Below are 18,756 nucleotides of genomic sequence, written 5' to 3' on the forward strand. Positions count from 1 at the left end.
GGCAATTGGAGCTGTGGGCTCCTGCAGGTCTAAGATCTGGCCTTAGTGAGCATACTGCAAACAAGCAGGAGACAAGCTTGCCATCATCTTAGGGGGCATAGGTAAGAATTTCTGTTTCACACCAGGTTTTTTAACACACCAGTTCCTTGGCAATTTTACATACACACTAAATAAAATTGGGTACTGAACTGTAAAACTGGTAGTCTCCAGCCTCCAAAAGCTCTTCAGTTACCCTCTCAGCAGAGTCTCTGAAACCAGAAGTAGAGTAGCTTGGCTCTTTTTCAGGTGTTTAGATAAATCGCTTATTTGCAAACCCTAAATATCAGAAATAAAATTAAGGTTTCTCCAGCATTTGTATTACCCTTTATGAAGTATTTTTTTTCCTCCTGGTTTTAGATCTTCTGTTAACGTAACACCTATTTCACTACTGCGTTCACTCAGACATGAAAGAAAAAGTACTTATTAATGCACCAGAATAATTGCTGGTATTCTGATAGACTTGTAAAAGCTTGTTAGTGACTATATCTAAGCCAAAAAGCAGCACAAGTATTTGAGATATTGATAATGTGTAAGGCCTAAGTCCACAATGTTCTCCTAGGCAAAAATACTGACCTATACTTTGTCTTTTAAAGATAATATGTAAAGTTACACAACTGCACAGAATAAAGAAAATAAACATTTAAAAAGAACACACATTTTGGGCTAACATATTTCAATTAAGGTAGACAAAATGATCAATTAAATAAATGTAATTATTAATACAAAAAAAACCTAAGTGAAGTTACACACAATGTTTATATTGGGGGATTTCTCCTGTGCAGCAAAGCAACAGATTACAAGTTTTTCCCTCTTTTGGGAAAGTAAGAGATTGAAGTAAGTAAGAGAAGAAATAGAAGGGGCAGGATAGAATACAAATTAGAACATATTTCTTCCACCGAAATTGATTCTGTTAATGATTAACTCAGCTCACACAGGTTATTCAAGTGGAATATTTGTACTAGTAACAGTGTCAAAACAGACCCCAAATCAAAGTCTTCTCTTTTTGTTTTCAACTGGTGTTTTTTGCTCCATGTCCATGTATCATAACATTATCAACATTCAAATTAAAATTTGACTTTTTTCCCCAGTTACTGCACATCTATCTGCAAAGATTAGGTATTTAAATGATGAAATGTTAATTCTTCTATCAGCAGCCCTTTAGTAATTTAATTTTCAACAGGGTTGGTCTGAGTCTTGAGTAAGGCACTGCTCAAACTGAACTGAGGCAGCTGACATTTACTGAATGTCAAAACAGGGTAGAATTTTAGATGTTGTGGGAAAACAATTGGGGATCAATGCTTAACATTTTGTAGAGGCTTTTTTTAAGGATAAACCCTGATTTTTCTCCCTATTCCCTCAATTACAAGTTTCATTGGAGGTTGCAAGATCTGAATTAACTTGTTTACCTATATTTGCTACTGCTTTCACTCTGCAAGTAAAATATGCATATTTATCATCTGGGTTGCATACAACTTGTAGGTGTTAGTTTCTCAACCCTAAATGCAGCTTGGCACAATGTGGAGAAAAAAAAAGATCGAAAGGTTACAAAAAAATTACTGGTCTTATAATGCGCCAAGATCAGATGGCTCATTTTTTCATTTCAAGGAGTTAACATTACAAAAATCAGAGCTAAGCAGAACAAACCTTTAGCAAACAAAGTCAAGACTTCACAAGATTTCTATGAGTTATGTGAAACCACATGAGATATAAGAATCTGCTTGCAAATACTGATCCTGTTTTCTATGCTGAATGGTATCTCAAAAAAAAGGGCAAGCTTAATGTAAGCATGCTGGGGCAGAAATCAACTTGGGCTACAAGCTGATTCAATTCTGAACTGGTTTCTGACCGAGATACCTGCCTAAGTGGTCTCCAACAGAAGGCACCACTTTTGACACCATGGAACCCTCTAAAAAGCCTGACTAGTATTTGTTTACATTTTCATTAGTCCACTGAAATTAAAAAATCCCCATCAAAATATTCCTGAATTACTGGTTATTCCAATGAATAACTGTGCTAATATCACCTCCCATCAGAGACGGGCCCCTGCCATCAGGGAAGCTCAGACTGGGACCCTGATCAAAGGCATTCCACCAGCTGCCATGGGACATTTCTTTCCTGTGGCTCTGCAATACAGAACAAGGGTTGCATCTCCATACAACAAATACCTGCAGACTTGCAAACACTCACAAATTTTACAGGCCCCACGCCACTAAATCAGCTTTTTGTTTTCCAATGGAGATCTTCGATGGTGGTAACTTTTACCAATCTGTTTTCCTAGTGCTTCTTTTACAAGCAGCTGTGGCTGAAACATTCCTTCCACTCTCCTCTCCTCCCTCGCCCCCACTTCCTAAAGGAAATTCCATGGGATCACCTCTCCTCTGGCCCCACACTGCAACAAAACTCTCATCTCCTGGGAGAGACCGAGCTTGTGCAATCACTGGGTCCCTGCATCTGTGACCACAATGCAGACACAGAGTTCCGCAGCGCATTCGTACTCAAGATTGCTTGTTTTTTAAGAGGGCGTGCTGAGGGGAACTGCTGATTACTGTTAGGCTAAATGAAATACAGAGTTCAAAAAACTTCAGTCTTTGCTTAATCTCTAAATGAAAGGAGAAAATTAAAACTATATTTATTTTAAATTCAAGACATCTCAAGAGACTGTCTGCATCCAGAAGATAGGACTCTAGAAGACAACTGTTTTTACTTTTTTCTCAATTACAACTCCCCAAAAAAATACATATGACTCCCTAATGACATTCTACAAGAAAGCATTACTGTAAAAAAAAAAAAAAAAAGTACCCTGGAACTCCTCAGAGAGGATTTCAGCATGGATTTAATATGATCATGAATGTAAAGCTGTCTGAATTTTATTTTTGTCTAATTAAAGAGTAAATATTGAGGGGAAGATATAAAGTCTTCCTTCACATCATGCCAGGCTACACACTTCATAACATGACTGCTGAAAGCAGTTGCTAAAAAATAAATTACTATTTAAACAACACATCACATCTCCAGGCCAATTGCAACTCCCATGGCATACCACACAAATGCCTTGCCACTGACTGTGGAAGTCAAGCCCTAACAAAAAGGAGCATTTCAGTCTTTATATCAGGCCTAGATCTCTCCAGTGCATCTGGCAAAAGGGACATACAAAACTGAATACTATTTCTTCTCAGCTGTAGAAATGGGATACTTCGTTTTGACAGCAACCTCTTAAAAGATCATCAGCTAAGACAGAAGCTAGCAGAGCCGGTTTACATAACATACTGGCATGCGACTCCTCCTCCGGCAGTTTGTCTAGCTGAGAAACTGGGTGCATCAACTGGGCAGAACACAAGCGAGATTATCTAAATCCTGGTCCCAAGGTTACTGTGGGTGTTTCTCTGCAGCACTGCACCATGTTCCACACCAGCGTGTGCCTGCACGGCCAACACAGCACTGGCACAACCAGTTATTACATCTAGGGAACATACCTTCACCATTCTTGGTGTTAACGTTTGCTCTGAAGAGCAAAACCAGATGACAAAGTGCAGTTAAGGGAAATCTACTGCAGATTATACCAAACTCAAACCATGCCACAGTCCTTGAAGAAGGAATAAAGAAAAAGATGATGCCGATACCACACAACATAAAGCTGAACATTACAAATCACATACTGATCAATTGCTAAAGAATCTACTTCCTCCTACAACCAAATGAAATTCTGTAAACCTGGTGTTATTTATTCAGAGATGTATGCAATAATACTATTTTAAAATATGCATACATAAATCTCTAAAAGAACTAATTTGTAGAGGACTTCACCCTAAAAAAGTAAGAACAATAGATAGGCTTCTGCTCCAGTATAATCAGTATTAATACTGATCTCAAAGGGAACAGTTTCAGAGAGACTGATGTATCACACTTAATTATATGACATGAAATCATGTTCCACATAATTATGAATGCAGTATTTCACTGCAGCTGACAAACCATGAAATAAAAATGCAAGAGAAAAGGACAATAAACAAAAGAGGAATGAAGAGAAAATTTTTTTTTAAATTGGAGAAGTTAGCTTTGAAATCTTCCCATTCCACTTTCCCTTACCACACCATCTAAGGGGGTTGTATTCATGTGCTACAGACACTTCCTTAGGCTGAACCAAGCAGGAGTGACCTGCCCAGACCATTCTCCCAAAGAGTTAAATACAAAAGACAGACAGACTACTTCCTAAAATCCAGGCATGTCCTTTTTCTAATTAGATATGCTGAGCAAAATTAGCAGATTTCTTGCTCTTAACTAACCACAGCAATGACAGCTCCCTGCTACAGTAAATGTCTGAGCTCCAGTTCACCACTTCTCAGTCCTGAGTGTGTTTGAACGAGATGGGAAAAGGCAACACAAGGAGAGGTCACAATTACATAGCAAGCCAAGAACAAGGAAACATTAATATGCTAATGGATGGCATATGACAATGAAAATAAGTGTTTTATTAAGAGTAGGAAATTGAAACAACTTTTGGGTGCTCTTGCCTCAAAACAAGAACACATGAGAGTATGCAACTATAAAAACCAGAAGTTCCCATACTGTGGAAACAAAGCTGTATAGCACGTCTGGCTCAAATGTTTCAAAACAACCATTAGCCCACCATTTGTTTTAGCTATGCTTGTGTTCATGATGCTAAATATTTAGGAAGGAATCCTTAAAATACTCTCTCAACAAGATACATAGTTTCCCAACGTACATAAGCAAAGGCAGCCACTACAGAGTTCTGGTTTTGTATTCCAACCATCCTGGTGCAGAACAATGGTCTGTCGTGGTAATTACATCACTAACTTTGTTACCTTAAACCAGCTGCTTTCCTAATTGTAATCCCATTAAAAACCCGCATTATAACCATACAGCGATAATTTAAGGGGGAAGGCCAAAGTGAAACTGTCCAGACCAAAAAGAGATTTCAAAAATATCATCTAGACTACGAACAGCTTGATACAAGCGGCACAGTACGAGCAAACAGCCTGGAAGGGAGCACACCAAAGGCTGGGCTGGCATGATGATTTATGTTGAACTGAATGGGGGAGACCTGGGTTAAGCCTCAAAGCTTGAAATCTCACCGTGGGACTGGGGATCATCAGGAGGATGAAGGGTCTGATGCATCAGCCTCATTTAACAATGCAAATAGCACAAAAGGTGGTCTCTGAAGAAATTTAGTGTTACAGATGCCGTCGCAGGCTAGCAAGTAAACCATAAGCAAGATAGTGGAAAGCACATGGCTTTAGAACCATGCGGAACCATCCACAGCGAAGCACAGTGCTTAGTGAGAGTCTGGAAAGCACCTAGAAAACGCGTCAAAGCAAGTTACAGACTCCTGGCCAGATCTCCTAAGACCCAATCGCGTAAGTCCCTAATCACATAAGAAGTCTCAATGATTTCAGTGAATAACTGAATGGATTTAATCTTGCATCTTCAGATCCAGATATTAAATAAGCTACAAGAAATGACTGTTTAACAGGCACCAAATAAGAAAGCACAATTAAAGCCTAAATAATGTATTCATAAACCCAACAACAGCTGAAGGAGGCACATCAAGCAAGTATTGGTAGCCACGCCAGGGGAAGGGAGTACAATTAGGCATTGTTGAGGTTACCACTGCTCCAGCAACCCTGTAAAACCAGCTCTTCATGGCAGAGGTTTGCTCAGCACAGATCTCGTGCAATGGCACTACCTGGTTTGGGAAAAGAAACTGCACAGCAGTCATGCAACTTTTTGCAGGCTTCCCCAAACCATGCTCATCAGCTCCTCACTCTAATTTCTCCCTTCCTCTGCTCATGTCCTTCTATTTAGCTGATCCCTCCTGTCTAGCCTCCCACAGAAAAGATAGTATCTGTGGGTCATTGCATTGACTGCTTTGCCTACCCTTACATACCCGATGGAAAGCTCTTATGGCCAGGACTGATTCACAAGGTTTCCCCCCGACACTGGGCTCTGGTTCTGGGTTAGCTGTTACAACACCCTTGTGATAAACACAATATCCACCTTACTCTTCCCCACACTTCTGCCTCTGACACAACTGATATGAAGAAATTTGTTTTCCCAGTTCAGAACTGGAGTAGCAGGCTCAAGTTTGAATGAACTATTCAGAAACATGGCAGCTTCATTTCCCACACAAAAGCCAATAATACTGTCTGAAAATAGCTGTACTCCAGGTAGGCGTTCACAACAAAATTATAATATGCTCTTTTCATCTTGGAAAAGAGGATGAAGCTTCACCTAATAGAAGACTAGAAAGAACCAAGCAGATGAAGGTGGAGAGCAGCTTTGTACAGATGCATATTGGCAAATTGCACTCTTGCCATTAAAGTACTTTCCCACAAATCAGGTGAACATTTGCTAGCTGTGTTCATAAATACTGCACAGCTGTACTACAACACAAAAGCAAGCCCAACACTTCTATAATTTGATCAGGCGTTTCTCTAGTAATTCAACAAAAATAATTAATCAAAATAAAAACATGGCCAAAATTAGCACTGCTAGCTGTCATGAGCAAGAACTGAAGCAAACATACTGACTAAAGCAAATAAAAGTCACTGTATAACCAGACCCCCACGCAAGAACTCTGTAGATTGCTCTACCTTGTATTCTGAGAGATTCTATTAAAAGCAGTATTTCTCTACAATAACCATCGCTGAAAATAATTGTTCAGCACAGGGTATATGATACAAGTCCATGATGATCAGAGGGAAAAAAATCTGTGTAGATGGGATGTTTCTCACATTTGCAGTGACAATGAGATTTTTCAACCATTACTTCCTCAACCCACAGGTGTTTCTCCTTTCGTCTGACAACAGCCAAAAGATACAAAACAAAAGCCAGTGACATTTTCCTGTACATCCACTGAAAACTGCTTATTGCCAGCTAGCAAGGTCACTTCTACAATATGCAGAGCAGCCTTTTCATCCATTCTTAGCATCAAGCACTCTAGTGGACACCCTCTTAGGATGACAAGATCCACACTATATGGGGAAAAGAGGCTAAAATTACTCTAAAGCCTCCCAGTAAAATCTTAGGCATTTAGAAAGAGCTAATGAAAATATTTCAGAGATCTAGAGTAAACAGCAGTTTCTTCATTGACTTCCATTGGTCCAAGATTTTATTCTCCATTCATTTTGTATTGTCTCAGCTTAAACAATGAACATGGTAGGTTCACTTTCAAGAATATCATGCCCTCTATGTCCTAGAAGTTTAGGCAGATTTGTAGGAAGGAAACATTTTGCATCTGAAACTTTCCATAGTCTACAAAAGTGGATTACTGAGCTTCTGTGAACAAGGAGAGAGTACTGTCATTTCTATCTTACTGCAGCATCAAGTTAGTTGCTAAGGGGCTGTGTTGGCAGAGAAGCCTAAGGCTCTTAATAGATTACTCAGATTTTTGAAAGATGTTTCAAGCCTAAAATTTCTGGACACCTCACTTGGTTCCTCAGCAGAAATGGAAAATTTTGAGACAGGTTCACCTCTCCTCCCAAGTAAGACATTTAGGAGAGAAGTATCTCCCAGGAAGAAACGTCATGACCTTTCAAGTCTGTAAATTCACGTCAGACTTGATTTAATAACTTCATGGCTGCAGTTCTTGCCTTTTCTTTATTTGCAAAATTCCAACTACAGTTATATATTGAACAGCCACAACAACAATTGGAATCTTTGGCTATCCAAGAGAAAAAAGACCTGTTACAGCAAAGTATTGAACATATTTTTTCTAGGATATTCATGCACTGATGACATTAAGAGTGTGCAAATTAAAATGTCTTCAGAAAGAGATCAAGGTGCTATAGTAACCACTGTACAAATAGTAGTTACTGGGTGGCTCCAGTGCAAAATAACCTCACAACTCTGTCCTAACATGAGTGTGGAGGCCAAGGTTTCTTCATCAGTTCAAAAGACAAAAATGGGAATGAAAAACCCACTTCTGTAAGACATGCATTTGCAACTAAAATTCAAGTGACAAGAGGTCATTAGGGCATGGGAAGCTGTAAAAATATTTAATTTATCAATGAATCTTTTCACAGATTGATAATCTGTTCTCTTTTCTGTAAAATACATGGATTTCATTTGCTGTTGGGAAAATGAACAAATGGAAAATATTTTTCTTTAAAGACCTGAGAGCAAGTTATGTCTACTATAATACTAAGATGACCAATATGTGACAACCATCCTGAAAGTCTAAGTTTTGTTTAAAAAAGAAAGAAATAAAAATTCTTCTCTATAAATGAGGTATCAGATTTTTTTGCAATATTCAAAACCAAAGGCGCCTCACATAAGCTGGGATCCAAGACTTACAGGTTTTCCTAGCTATTTTGCTAACTTGTGTTGTGATCTTGGGCATGTATTTTTGTATATTCTTAGTTACTTATCTGATAAATTGAACACAAAAATTACTTTGAGAATCTCAGGCAGGAGTGTTATATACAAATCTTAAAGATTCTCCATTTCATTCAAGAGAGATTTGGGTGTTTTCTTATAAGTAGTACTGAAAAATTAGCTAAGTACTTTTGATTTCAAAATAATCCAGAAAATGCACTGTGCATTTTGGAAGTACTAAGGATTTTAAAAATTCAGTAGAATATTTAAGAAAGGCAATTTTGAACAGTGTATAAACAACATAATTGCACAGTCCCTTGACATCTGACCTACATTTGAAAGTAATTAAAAGGCATGTGTTGCTGTAAAAATTAAAAAACAAAACCAAAAACTCACATAAGGAAAAAAATCTCACATTAACAACACTGCCTGAAAACCTTCTGCTAAGCCAAGTCTACCTGAAGCTCCAGTCACTAGAGAGGATTCTTACATCGATCGACTGTTTCTCATCATAAATATAATTGTGCAGTAATGTACAGCCAACATAAATTAGTCTGAAACTAGGATAAGCATTCAAATGCACACTATAATTTACAGTGATGCATAACAATTACTTGAGGAGTTTGTATCAACAGATTATCTTAGCAGTGAACAGAGAAGACCCTCTGTTGCAGATTCTTAACAGCAAGTTTCACATTCAGGTGTTAATTTTCATTTATCTGTGATTTCAATAGCATCAGGAAGCAGTATGGGTGGTCATAGTTTTTACTAAAAGCAATGGGTTGTTTCTGTTCACCACTATATTTTAACTTTGCTTCTCCAAAGTGCCAAACAACTCTTTTCCTTCTCATTGCCAGGGAAGTTGAAACTTGCCAACATAAGGATTTTTATCTATGAATCTGTTTTTCTTCCTTCATAATCTAAACACTCATTCCATATACCTACCATCAGCTTTTAGGGTACGACATTATAATTTATATTTAAGCATAGTACTTACGGTTGGCATAATTTTACCAGGTCCTGATCAGTGGTGTTTGGAGGCAGTGCTCTGATGTAAAGGTTTGTTTTACTTAATTGATCCCATCCTGAGTTGCTGCTGCTACTACTGTTGTTATTACTGCTGGTGGTGCTGGGACTAGGAGGAGCCATTGGGTGGGCCGGTACAATGGACTGCTGCAAAGGAAAAAGTGTGTTAGAGTAAACTATAGATAGCAATCGGAGCATGCACATTAGCTCAGTCTACAGTAGCCTGTTTACCATTTGGAGCTCTGTGTTAAATCTGTACGTAATTACTCATGTATTTTAAATACACCTGCTTTCACACCACATTTGGGACAGGATTCACAGGCACATGCTAATATACCCAACCACCATCTGAAGCATGCTCAATGCATGACACAGGCTCAAATTATATATAGCCTCTGCTGAATGTTACTCATAGAATTTTATCACTCTTCATTGTGGCATCTGATTGGAAAATGAAGTAAGAGATATTGTTTCTCTAGGCTCCAGCAGGTATAAACTAAGTTTACATCACTATGACTATTACACATCATAAATGAATTCTGGTGGCAGACACGAAGACTATGCTATTTCCTTAATCTATGCAGAAATATAAAAACAATTAGAAGCCTTTTTGTATCTTCTCCTCTAGCTTTTAGTACTTCAAACAACACAGCTACTGTTTTTTTAAAGATAGAGACCGATCACAGACAGCTTAAAGACCAGACTTTAAATTAACTGTGTGCCTTGGCAGAACTTTCATACTGCCACTGATCTCAGTATTTGTGGATTATTTCAAGAGTGACAAGAAAAAGATTCTGTATAACAGAAAAAAAAAAAAAAATCAAGTTTCAAAAGGAGATAAGCACATAAACACTTCCATCTACTCCTCAAGGTATCTAATGCTCTTGTTCTTGAAATCAGACCCTAATGGAGCATAAAAATGTCCTAGAGAAGATCTGCAGTAGAGCAGTCTTAATGATTTGCATTAACAGCAGTATAGCAGGACACTGTACAGAAAGTATTATGAACAGGTCTCTGGTGTTGTAAGAGCGGAATACTTTAATGAATATACTAGAGAACTAAAGTTGCCAGTAAAAATCTTGTGACTACAAGGTTTTCACTGACAAAAAGAATTGGCTGCATGTAGCCCCTTTCCTGCAAAAAGCCTGAGCTTCCACGGCTCGAGAAGCTCATAGCAAAGAACCACCCTGTGAACTGTGGAGGAAAGGCACGGGGTGGGGGCGGCGCGAAACTAAGTGGAATATAAAGTGAGATGTCAGTGTAGACTCACTTGTTCCCGCCCCAGTGCCACCCTCTTCTTTGGGCTAGTACAAAGAGTTGTGTAGCCACAGCCTGAACCAAAAAAAATTATCTTCCCTGATCTGGTTCACCGCATGTGGTTTTGTGCTACGTAAAAGCTTTGGCTGTCACAAGGCAGAGAACAGGAATGTGGAGGCAGAGAGGAGGGTATCACAGTTTAACTCGGTTTAAAGCATCCATGAAACTATAGCCTTAATACACAAGAGAAGTGAAATTATTTTGGAGCTAACCTTGGGAAACTGGAACGAAATTGTGAGTGGCAGAAAGGGCATGCCTTATATCGGTTACTTTATCTTTTTTGTGTTCCCCTAGGAAGGTTTTGAAATCTTTCAATTGAGCATATTGCAAAGCTTATTATACAGCAATAATAGCCTTAAACGGCAAACTGCAACACTCACTATAAAAATCAACATTGATATGTAGAAACATTGTTGTTGCTCAATTTACTTGAACTGAAAATTACCAAAAAGAATGAAATATATTCCTGATCATTTAATATTTCAAAACTGAGTATCAGTATTTCATTGCCATAGGGTTGGAGGTTTTTTGGTTTGTTTTTAAAATAAAGATTTTTAGAAACATCAAATCTCTTCCAAAAGATTTATACTTGGATTTGAAGTGCTGATCTAGAATTTCTTCCAGGCATGATTTAAAATGGGAAAAAGATTAAACCCTCCCTCCAAGTTTGTAATGGAAACACTGACAGATTTTAACTATAGCAGCGCAAGTCAGGCTGTCAGACCGTTCTGCTTCCAGTAACGCCAGGCAATTATTTTTAGGGTTACAAGCAATGCAGAATGACAGAGCAACTAGTTTCAAAACATTTTCATAACAAACTGAACAAATTTAGTCTGGCACGGTGCTATTCTTCTCTTCAAAAAGCCTTCAGTGGAGTTCTCAAAACGCACACAGTGATCAAATGCACAACTGCTCTCTTCAAAGTTTCGAAACACGCACTTCCCTCATGCATGCATGTACAGCTGCCATAAAAGTCAACATACACATACCAGTCTTCATCTTAACTGGTAATTACTACTAGACACCAAGAGCCTCTATTCTGTTTTTCAGCATCTTTCCTTTGGTTTTGCTTTTACTTCTTACAATGTTTTTTCATGTTATGAAGAACTGGAGTTTTGTAAAATCTTGTCACCAGCTGGCCAAAGGCAGGAGAGGAAAATGTGTGTGTTTGTGTGTAATGAGATGGGAATCCTAACTCTGTCTTCCTGTAAAACATAAACACTCCATTCTGAGAAATTGAAACTTTTATTTAAACATGAAGATGCTCTGCTGCTAGTGGTCACATCCAAATATGATGGGAATGTAAATGTGATTACAGTTGTCTTCCTAAGTTTACAGACAGAAGGTTTTTCACTGCTTCCACAGAAACTCATACCTTGACCAGCCTTAAAGGCTTTACAAAACACAGATGCTGGGCGTACTGCAGCTCTCAAACTCTGCAACCCAATGACACAGACAGCTATTAAAGGGCCAGTGACATCTTAAAGCCATATGACTCGAACACATTTTTTACATTAAAACAATTTTAAAATCTGAATCACTCTTTCCGCTCTGTTCCTCATAGACAACTACTTGTAAAAAAAAAAAAAAGAGAGACCTCTATAATTTAGGTGAAAGGGGCTTTTCTTTTCCAGTTGCAATTGCTGCAAAAGGCTCGGCGGTGGCGCAGAGCCTTGCTGCTGTAGCTGCGCTGGCAGAGCCTCCTACGCTGACAGCGCATGCCAAGAGAAGAGTTTTTCTACCGGTGTAGTTGCATCACCTCCCGAAACGACATAAGCTAAGCTGATAGAAGTTCTCTTCTGCCAGCACAGCTGCATCCACACCTGGGGTTTTGCCAAGGTATCGACGTCAGCAAGGATGTATAACTTTTTTCTACACCCCTGGCTGATACAATACTCACTGGCAAGACATTCTGCAGTGGAGACCTGGCCAAAGTTTGGGCTGTTTGTTTAGAAACAGCTTTCACAAACATTAACTGAAAGCTTTTTATAAAACCTGAAATCAATTTTGAAAAGTTTTGTTTTACAAACTGTAGTCTCTGCAGCAAATTTGTATCAAAAGCTGTTCTTAAGATTTTATCATATGGACTTCACAATGGTTTGCAATAATGTAACATACATAAAAACACATTAATTAATTCTTTTTAATCATTGCATTTTACATTAAAACACTAAACACAAGTAGAGGAGGAATAAATCTAAGAAACAAGACCATTACTTCTTGTGACAATAGGTTCCTGTTCACAAGAAATATAATTTTTACACTGGTTTGCCATTTCCTCCTCTGTCTTCACTTCCAAAGGTAATTAACGATTATTCTTTCTCCCCAGCAGTTTCCTTCCTGTCATCTTCAACAAACATCTAAGCAAAAAAGGCCAGTGACAGAATAATCATCCCGTACGCTGTATGATCACACTATTCCATTCTGGAGCCAGCTGTGAGGAGCTCCCAACACTCTCGCCTGATCTCCAAGGGACCTTCCCTCCAGTCCTCCACAGCCCGACTGCAGTGGTGGGAAAACCACAGGTACTCATTAGGAAAAGGAAAAGCTCAGTGATGAAACAGTACCCATGGAGTGCCTTAAACCAAGGAAAACTGCCTGCTTGTGTTTTCTTCTCAATATAAAACCCAAACAGGAATAATCACAAGTACTGAAAAACAACTGGAGGATATACTCATCTTTATATGAACCATTCCTGTCTTATAAACCACTCCATGCTTAAGGACTAGAAATGAGTCAGAGCAGGATTTTGCCTGCCAAGGAGGAGGAGAAGCTCTTCTCTGTCAACAGGAAAAAAACCACACAAAAAAACACCCAACCAAAACAAAACAGAAGAACCCTGAGAAATTCCTTTGACCTGGGAGCTGAGAGATACTGATCCTTGCTGCCTTCAGACTACAAAAGTCCAAGGAAACTCCAACAAGCAGAAGATAATTTGAATAACGACTGTCCCAAAACAGAGAGTGATTATTACAGTAGCAATACATTTAAGTCTCTAACTTTGTTTTATAAAAGCATGTCTATGAAGTTATATAACATGCCAGCATTTAATTATGAGTTCCTTCACTCAGCTAAAACTCCTGATGGGAAAAGTACCATGACTTTTAACAACAGAGTTAGTTCTCACACATCTACTCTAAATTCAAACCATAACATTAACTATCTGATTTAGCTTGAACTGCTACTTGTATCATCTCATAGTTTCAGAGTCTTGTCACTGATGTTTGCCCAGCTTTGTTGAGGTGATTAAGCTTAAAGTATCTGCTTACCCCCAACCTCGCCTAACCTCCCCCATTTCACTAAACAGCATTTTGGAGAGGCACCTTCAGTAACTGACACTGATATAAAAATTACCATATATTTTTGTGGATGTGTGCAACAGTGATAAAAAGCATTAAATTACATGAATCTGGAAAATTTCTGGATTGGGGGTTGATTTTTTATTTTTTAATCTACTTAACACAGAGCTTTACATGTACAATGAAAGTGAGGGCTCAGGAAAAAAGAGCATGCCACATCTAGTGAAGCAAGACACCACCACACTTGGTGCACAACTTAGGAAACAGGAGGTTGTTTGGAATAAAATCATGTCCCAAACAGAAAGAAAAACTCCAAATGTTTAATAGAAATTACTGTTCACTGATGAAGACAGTTGCTTTATCACATTCCTGTAGATAAGGAGACATTAAACCTTGATCACTTAGTCTAAGCCTGCAAACTGACAGCTGTAGTGGAGATGCCATTTTGAGTACCCTGCACTATTCTATTTCATGGTTTCCATCATCATGTCTGAAACGTTATGGCAAGCACAACTGTATTTCTGGAGGCCTCTCCAAGTCCAATTCTCAGTGGACATGAGTCAACCAGTAGAAAGTTCTTCTGCTGCTGTATTCACATCTCCTGCCTTAGGGTAGGTTCTCTGATTGTTCTTCAGTCTGTCAGCACTTGTCACAAGGAAGATTCAGCAAGTCAGCTGCTTTCTAAGCATTTGCAGGATGATACCAGTATAAACTGTAGAGAACATCTCAGAAGCTGGGTCCTCCAGACTCCTGTTAAGTCTCCTCAGGAGGGAAAAACTCTGAGACCGGTCTCCTTTTCCTCCTTTAAACCACCGACCTTAACTTCTCTTTGCACAGGTAAAGAACATAGTCTCACAGTGACACTGTAAGAGTCAACAGGACTATTCCAGCAAGGGCTGGTTTACTGCACAAGGCTGAGATCACAGATCTCGTGTCTTGATCATACAGAGCTATCTGCACACCCAGGATCCAAGCCTATTCCATCTTCCTTTAGATAGTGAAGATGGGTGTTGGTGCTCCAGCCACATGGAGCAGAAACAACGAGGTGCTGGGAAGAGGCAGGACCCTGTGGGTGGAGGCTGGCATCAAGCAGAGACTCTCCCTGTTACGAAATATTACAGACAGACCAGGAGCACCTGGAGATTCAGCCCTGGGTTTCTCCCAAGAAGCTCTCTAAACTTTCTGTATCTTGGCATGGAAGAACTATGCCCAAAATACTACAGCTGGTGTTACGATAATGATGGACTGCAGTCAACAGGTTGAAAGTCAAGTACTCAAAAAAACCCAAAAAAAACAAGAAAAAAAAAATCACACAGAACAGAGGGGAAAAAAAAGCCCCTCAGTTTTAATTTTATTCCTTAACACATAAGTTTTAAGAGGATCTTTGCAAGATGAAAATAGAGGATTATGCCCGTTTTCTTGCCTGTATGTTATAGCCAAGTCCTATGAAAACAATTTTTCTAAATATAGAGGACAGTCTTCTCCATATTAAAAAGAAATACAAGGAAACAAAAACATAGATGGATATCATCACGTATCTATAAAAGAAAAAAGTTATATTCACTTTGACTTTTTTTTAATTAATACTGTCTGTCTTCAAGTCCATTGTGTTTTAACTAATTTGAACCATCTTGCCAGTAAGAACAAGAAGCATTTCAGCAAAATCCAGGAAAGCGGTCAATACACCTTTTTCCTGAGCTATTTAAGAAGCCCTTCCTTGAAATACAGAAGTGCAGGAATGAGTAGGTGCTTTTCTCAGCTTCCTTTTAGAGATCTTCATAGAGAGCAGCTCTACCAGCAACGAAACAAGAAAGTCTAGCATAAGCACTGAGTCATAGCTCAGATGCTCCTAACAATTTCAACCCTAGACTATTCTGATTATAACCCAAATTCTCTCCCCATTGACAGCTGTTTTGCTTCCTTTTCCTCAGGATGGTGAGAGGGCAAACCATCCTTCACAGTAACATAGCAAGACTAAACTTGTTCTCACCAGAAAGCAACAACTAATAACAACAGAAAGTACAGAAGTAAACCATTCCAGCTTGTTACAAAATGTCACATTCCCATATTTTTACAGGAGATGGAACCAATATTATTTAAGTTATATGTATTAAAGCTTAATGCAGCAGCAATCTTCTGCTAGTAATGAAACAAACCTCCAAATCTATGTTATTTCCTTTTTATGAAGACACATGAAAAAGTGGGAGCATAATCCTGGCCACATTGAACTATATGACAAAACCCATGCTGATGCTACCAGTTTTTTCTCCAGGAAGAGGATTTTTCCCATTAATATTACTTTAAGTGCTCCACTGACTTACTCTCCTAGTCCAGAGACAAATAAAAGTGCTGGATACATTAAACTAGCCACACCATAGCACAAAAGGTATCACAAAGGAGAGAGATGGGAGTGTTGAACTGAGCCATGTCCTGTTCCTCTGATGGTGCTGTCAACCCTTCCCCCATCTACTTGCTCATCATGAATCACAGCATCCTCTTCCCTCTCAGTTTTATATCTTGATTCCCTGGACAATCCTCTGAAACAAGGTACCATGCCCTAGCCATAACAGAATTATAGACACATCTAAAGCAAAATATTTGTGTTTTAGATTCTGAAATTTGAACAGGCTGCAGCAATCCAACAGCTAGCCTACATTAAATATAGAAAGTCAGTCAAGACACTGAAGTACCTGAAGAAAGAGAGCTTGGTACTAAGATCAACCAGACAAAAAAACATGTACATGTTTTTGTGGTTAGCCCTTCATTGAGCAATAGACACAAAAGAATTCACTGCCAATTTTCTTCTTGACTCTAGTAAATATGCAGACCTATTTCCTTCAGTGAAACCAGCCAAGGCTTTTTTTGCTCAGGATCCAGAGAGAAAATGGTACTGAATCCCTAGACTATATTAAAGTTTTTGTTCCAGTCCGAGGACTCAAATAACAATTAGAAGAAAACACATCCACTTTCAGAGAGGCTTAACTTATACTAATGGGTTTATGCAAGCCTGTGAAAGGTAGTAAGTCCAGGACATGACACTGAATACAACTAATAAAAATAATTCCTCCCTTGCATTACACATCTGTTGGTACAAGTTAATAGCAGGGTATAAAATCTTACTATGTTCTCCACAACAGGAAACATCCAAGATATCGCTGGTAGGAGAGATGCTTCAACTGAAACAGCAATTAATTTAGAAACTCCTGCATCATGCAGTAGATAAGACTAGACCAGGGATGGTCACATCAGTGCTGGCAAATCACATACAGCTCACAAGCACTTCAGTGGCAGCTCAGAAGACAGTACTTACAGACTCTAGGTCAAAAATTACTCAATAAGCTTTGTATGTCTCAGACTGCGTGATGGGAGAGGGGCCACACTGGGTCATTTGCTAGCAGGAAGGTCCTACATAGTGGCATGGGCCATATTTCCAGTGGCATCCATAAAACGTCAGAGATAAGCACATGGAAGGTTTCTTAGAGCATTGAAAGCAGCAGCTATGAGGTTTAAGAGGAAAAGTGCAGAAATGTAGCATTTGCACACACCTCTCAGATGACTATTTCAGTGCTCACAGCATTAAGAGGTTCAGAAATCCCTAAACTAGAAGGTCATAGTAATCTCTTCTCACTGTATATAGGACTCTGCTTCAGCATTCATTAAACAGCAAACTCCTATCACTACCACCATTTAAAAACTCTTCAGGTGTCAGCCCAAAACAGATGAAAACAATCAAAGAACAGAACAAGTATTCAGGCAATTGTTCTACTTCATGAAAGTTGTTGAATTCCCAGGATATTAAAAAAAAGATCCAGCCAAACTGCAGCTGGCACTTATAGAATTCACATAAATAGTTTCACTTCCCTGTCAGTCATCAAATGTCTTGCAATTTTTTTTTTTTTTTTTTTTGAAGGGGAAGAGGAAGACCCAGGGAATTTCACAGCAGTCAGCCCAACTCCAATTCCCAGAAATATTCTGGAACAAATTATTGAACAACCAGCTTGCAAGAATCTAAAAGATAACAAAATGACAAAAAAAAAAGCAGACAGAATAGATCTGTCAAAAACAGATCACATCAAGACAATCTAACTTGCTTCACTGCCAGTGTGACCAGCTTAGTGGATGAGGTAGAAGCAGTAAATATCTAGAGATCTTGACTGAGACTTCTGACACCATCCCACGTGATATTTTCATCAGCAAAATAAAGAAATATTGCCTAGATCAGCTGTTCCCTTTCTAAGGCCCTCTGTAGCAGCAAGCGAGGTGTGGACAGGAGCACAAACTAATAAACTCATTAGCTTCTCAGCATGCACTGTCATGGGAGGGGAGGAAGCAGAGCAAAAGGCACACTGAAAGGCATCATCCATCCTATCACTTCCTCCTGCTCCCCAGCCCTCAAATTCACGGTGCTTCTGAAGCTTTTTGGTTTTAACCACTGCATGATCAGTGAAGTTATCCTAAACAAGACTGAAGATCAGAAGGTACACCAATACCTTAAAGTAGAAAATGCTGCTCTGATCAGGATAATACAAAGTTCCTATCTTGTTTTATTTAGAAATAAAAATTGAAAACAATCAGACATCTCCCATGATAAAAAATGCAAATGAAAAATGGCAATTAATTTTTCTTATTGATGGAATCTGGAAACAAGTGTACTGAGATCTGAAAATAAATAATATGTATTATCCTCTTACTGCATTTATAGTGTAATGGGATACCAAAAGCAGCACCACCAGGTGAGACT

At 38.8% G+C, this 18,756-nt stretch overlaps 1 protein-coding gene across 4 annotated transcripts in view; it reads right to left on the minus strand.

Annotated features, from left to right (window-relative positions):
• The window catches only part of RBMS1 (RNA binding motif single stranded interacting protein 1), a 146,774-nt gene that overhangs the window by 57,134 nt on the left and 70,884 nt on the right, over positions 1 to 18,756 (minus strand). For all 4 annotated transcript variants that reach the window (XM_074828964.1, XM_074828962.1, XM_074828963.1 and 1 more), the window contains exon 2: positions 9,371 to 9,546. In XM_074828964.1, coding sequence (XP_074685065.1) covers positions 9,371 to 9,546 — 176 coding nt within the window. The remainder of the gene's footprint in view (positions 1 to 9,370; positions 9,547 to 18,756) is intronic.

This window comes from Strix aluco, chromosome 6, assembly GCF_031877795.1.
Source record: "Strix aluco isolate bStrAlu1 chromosome 6, bStrAlu1.hap1, whole genome shotgun sequence".
Taxonomy (NCBI): Eukaryota; Metazoa; Chordata; class Aves; order Strigiformes; family Strigidae; genus Strix; species Strix aluco.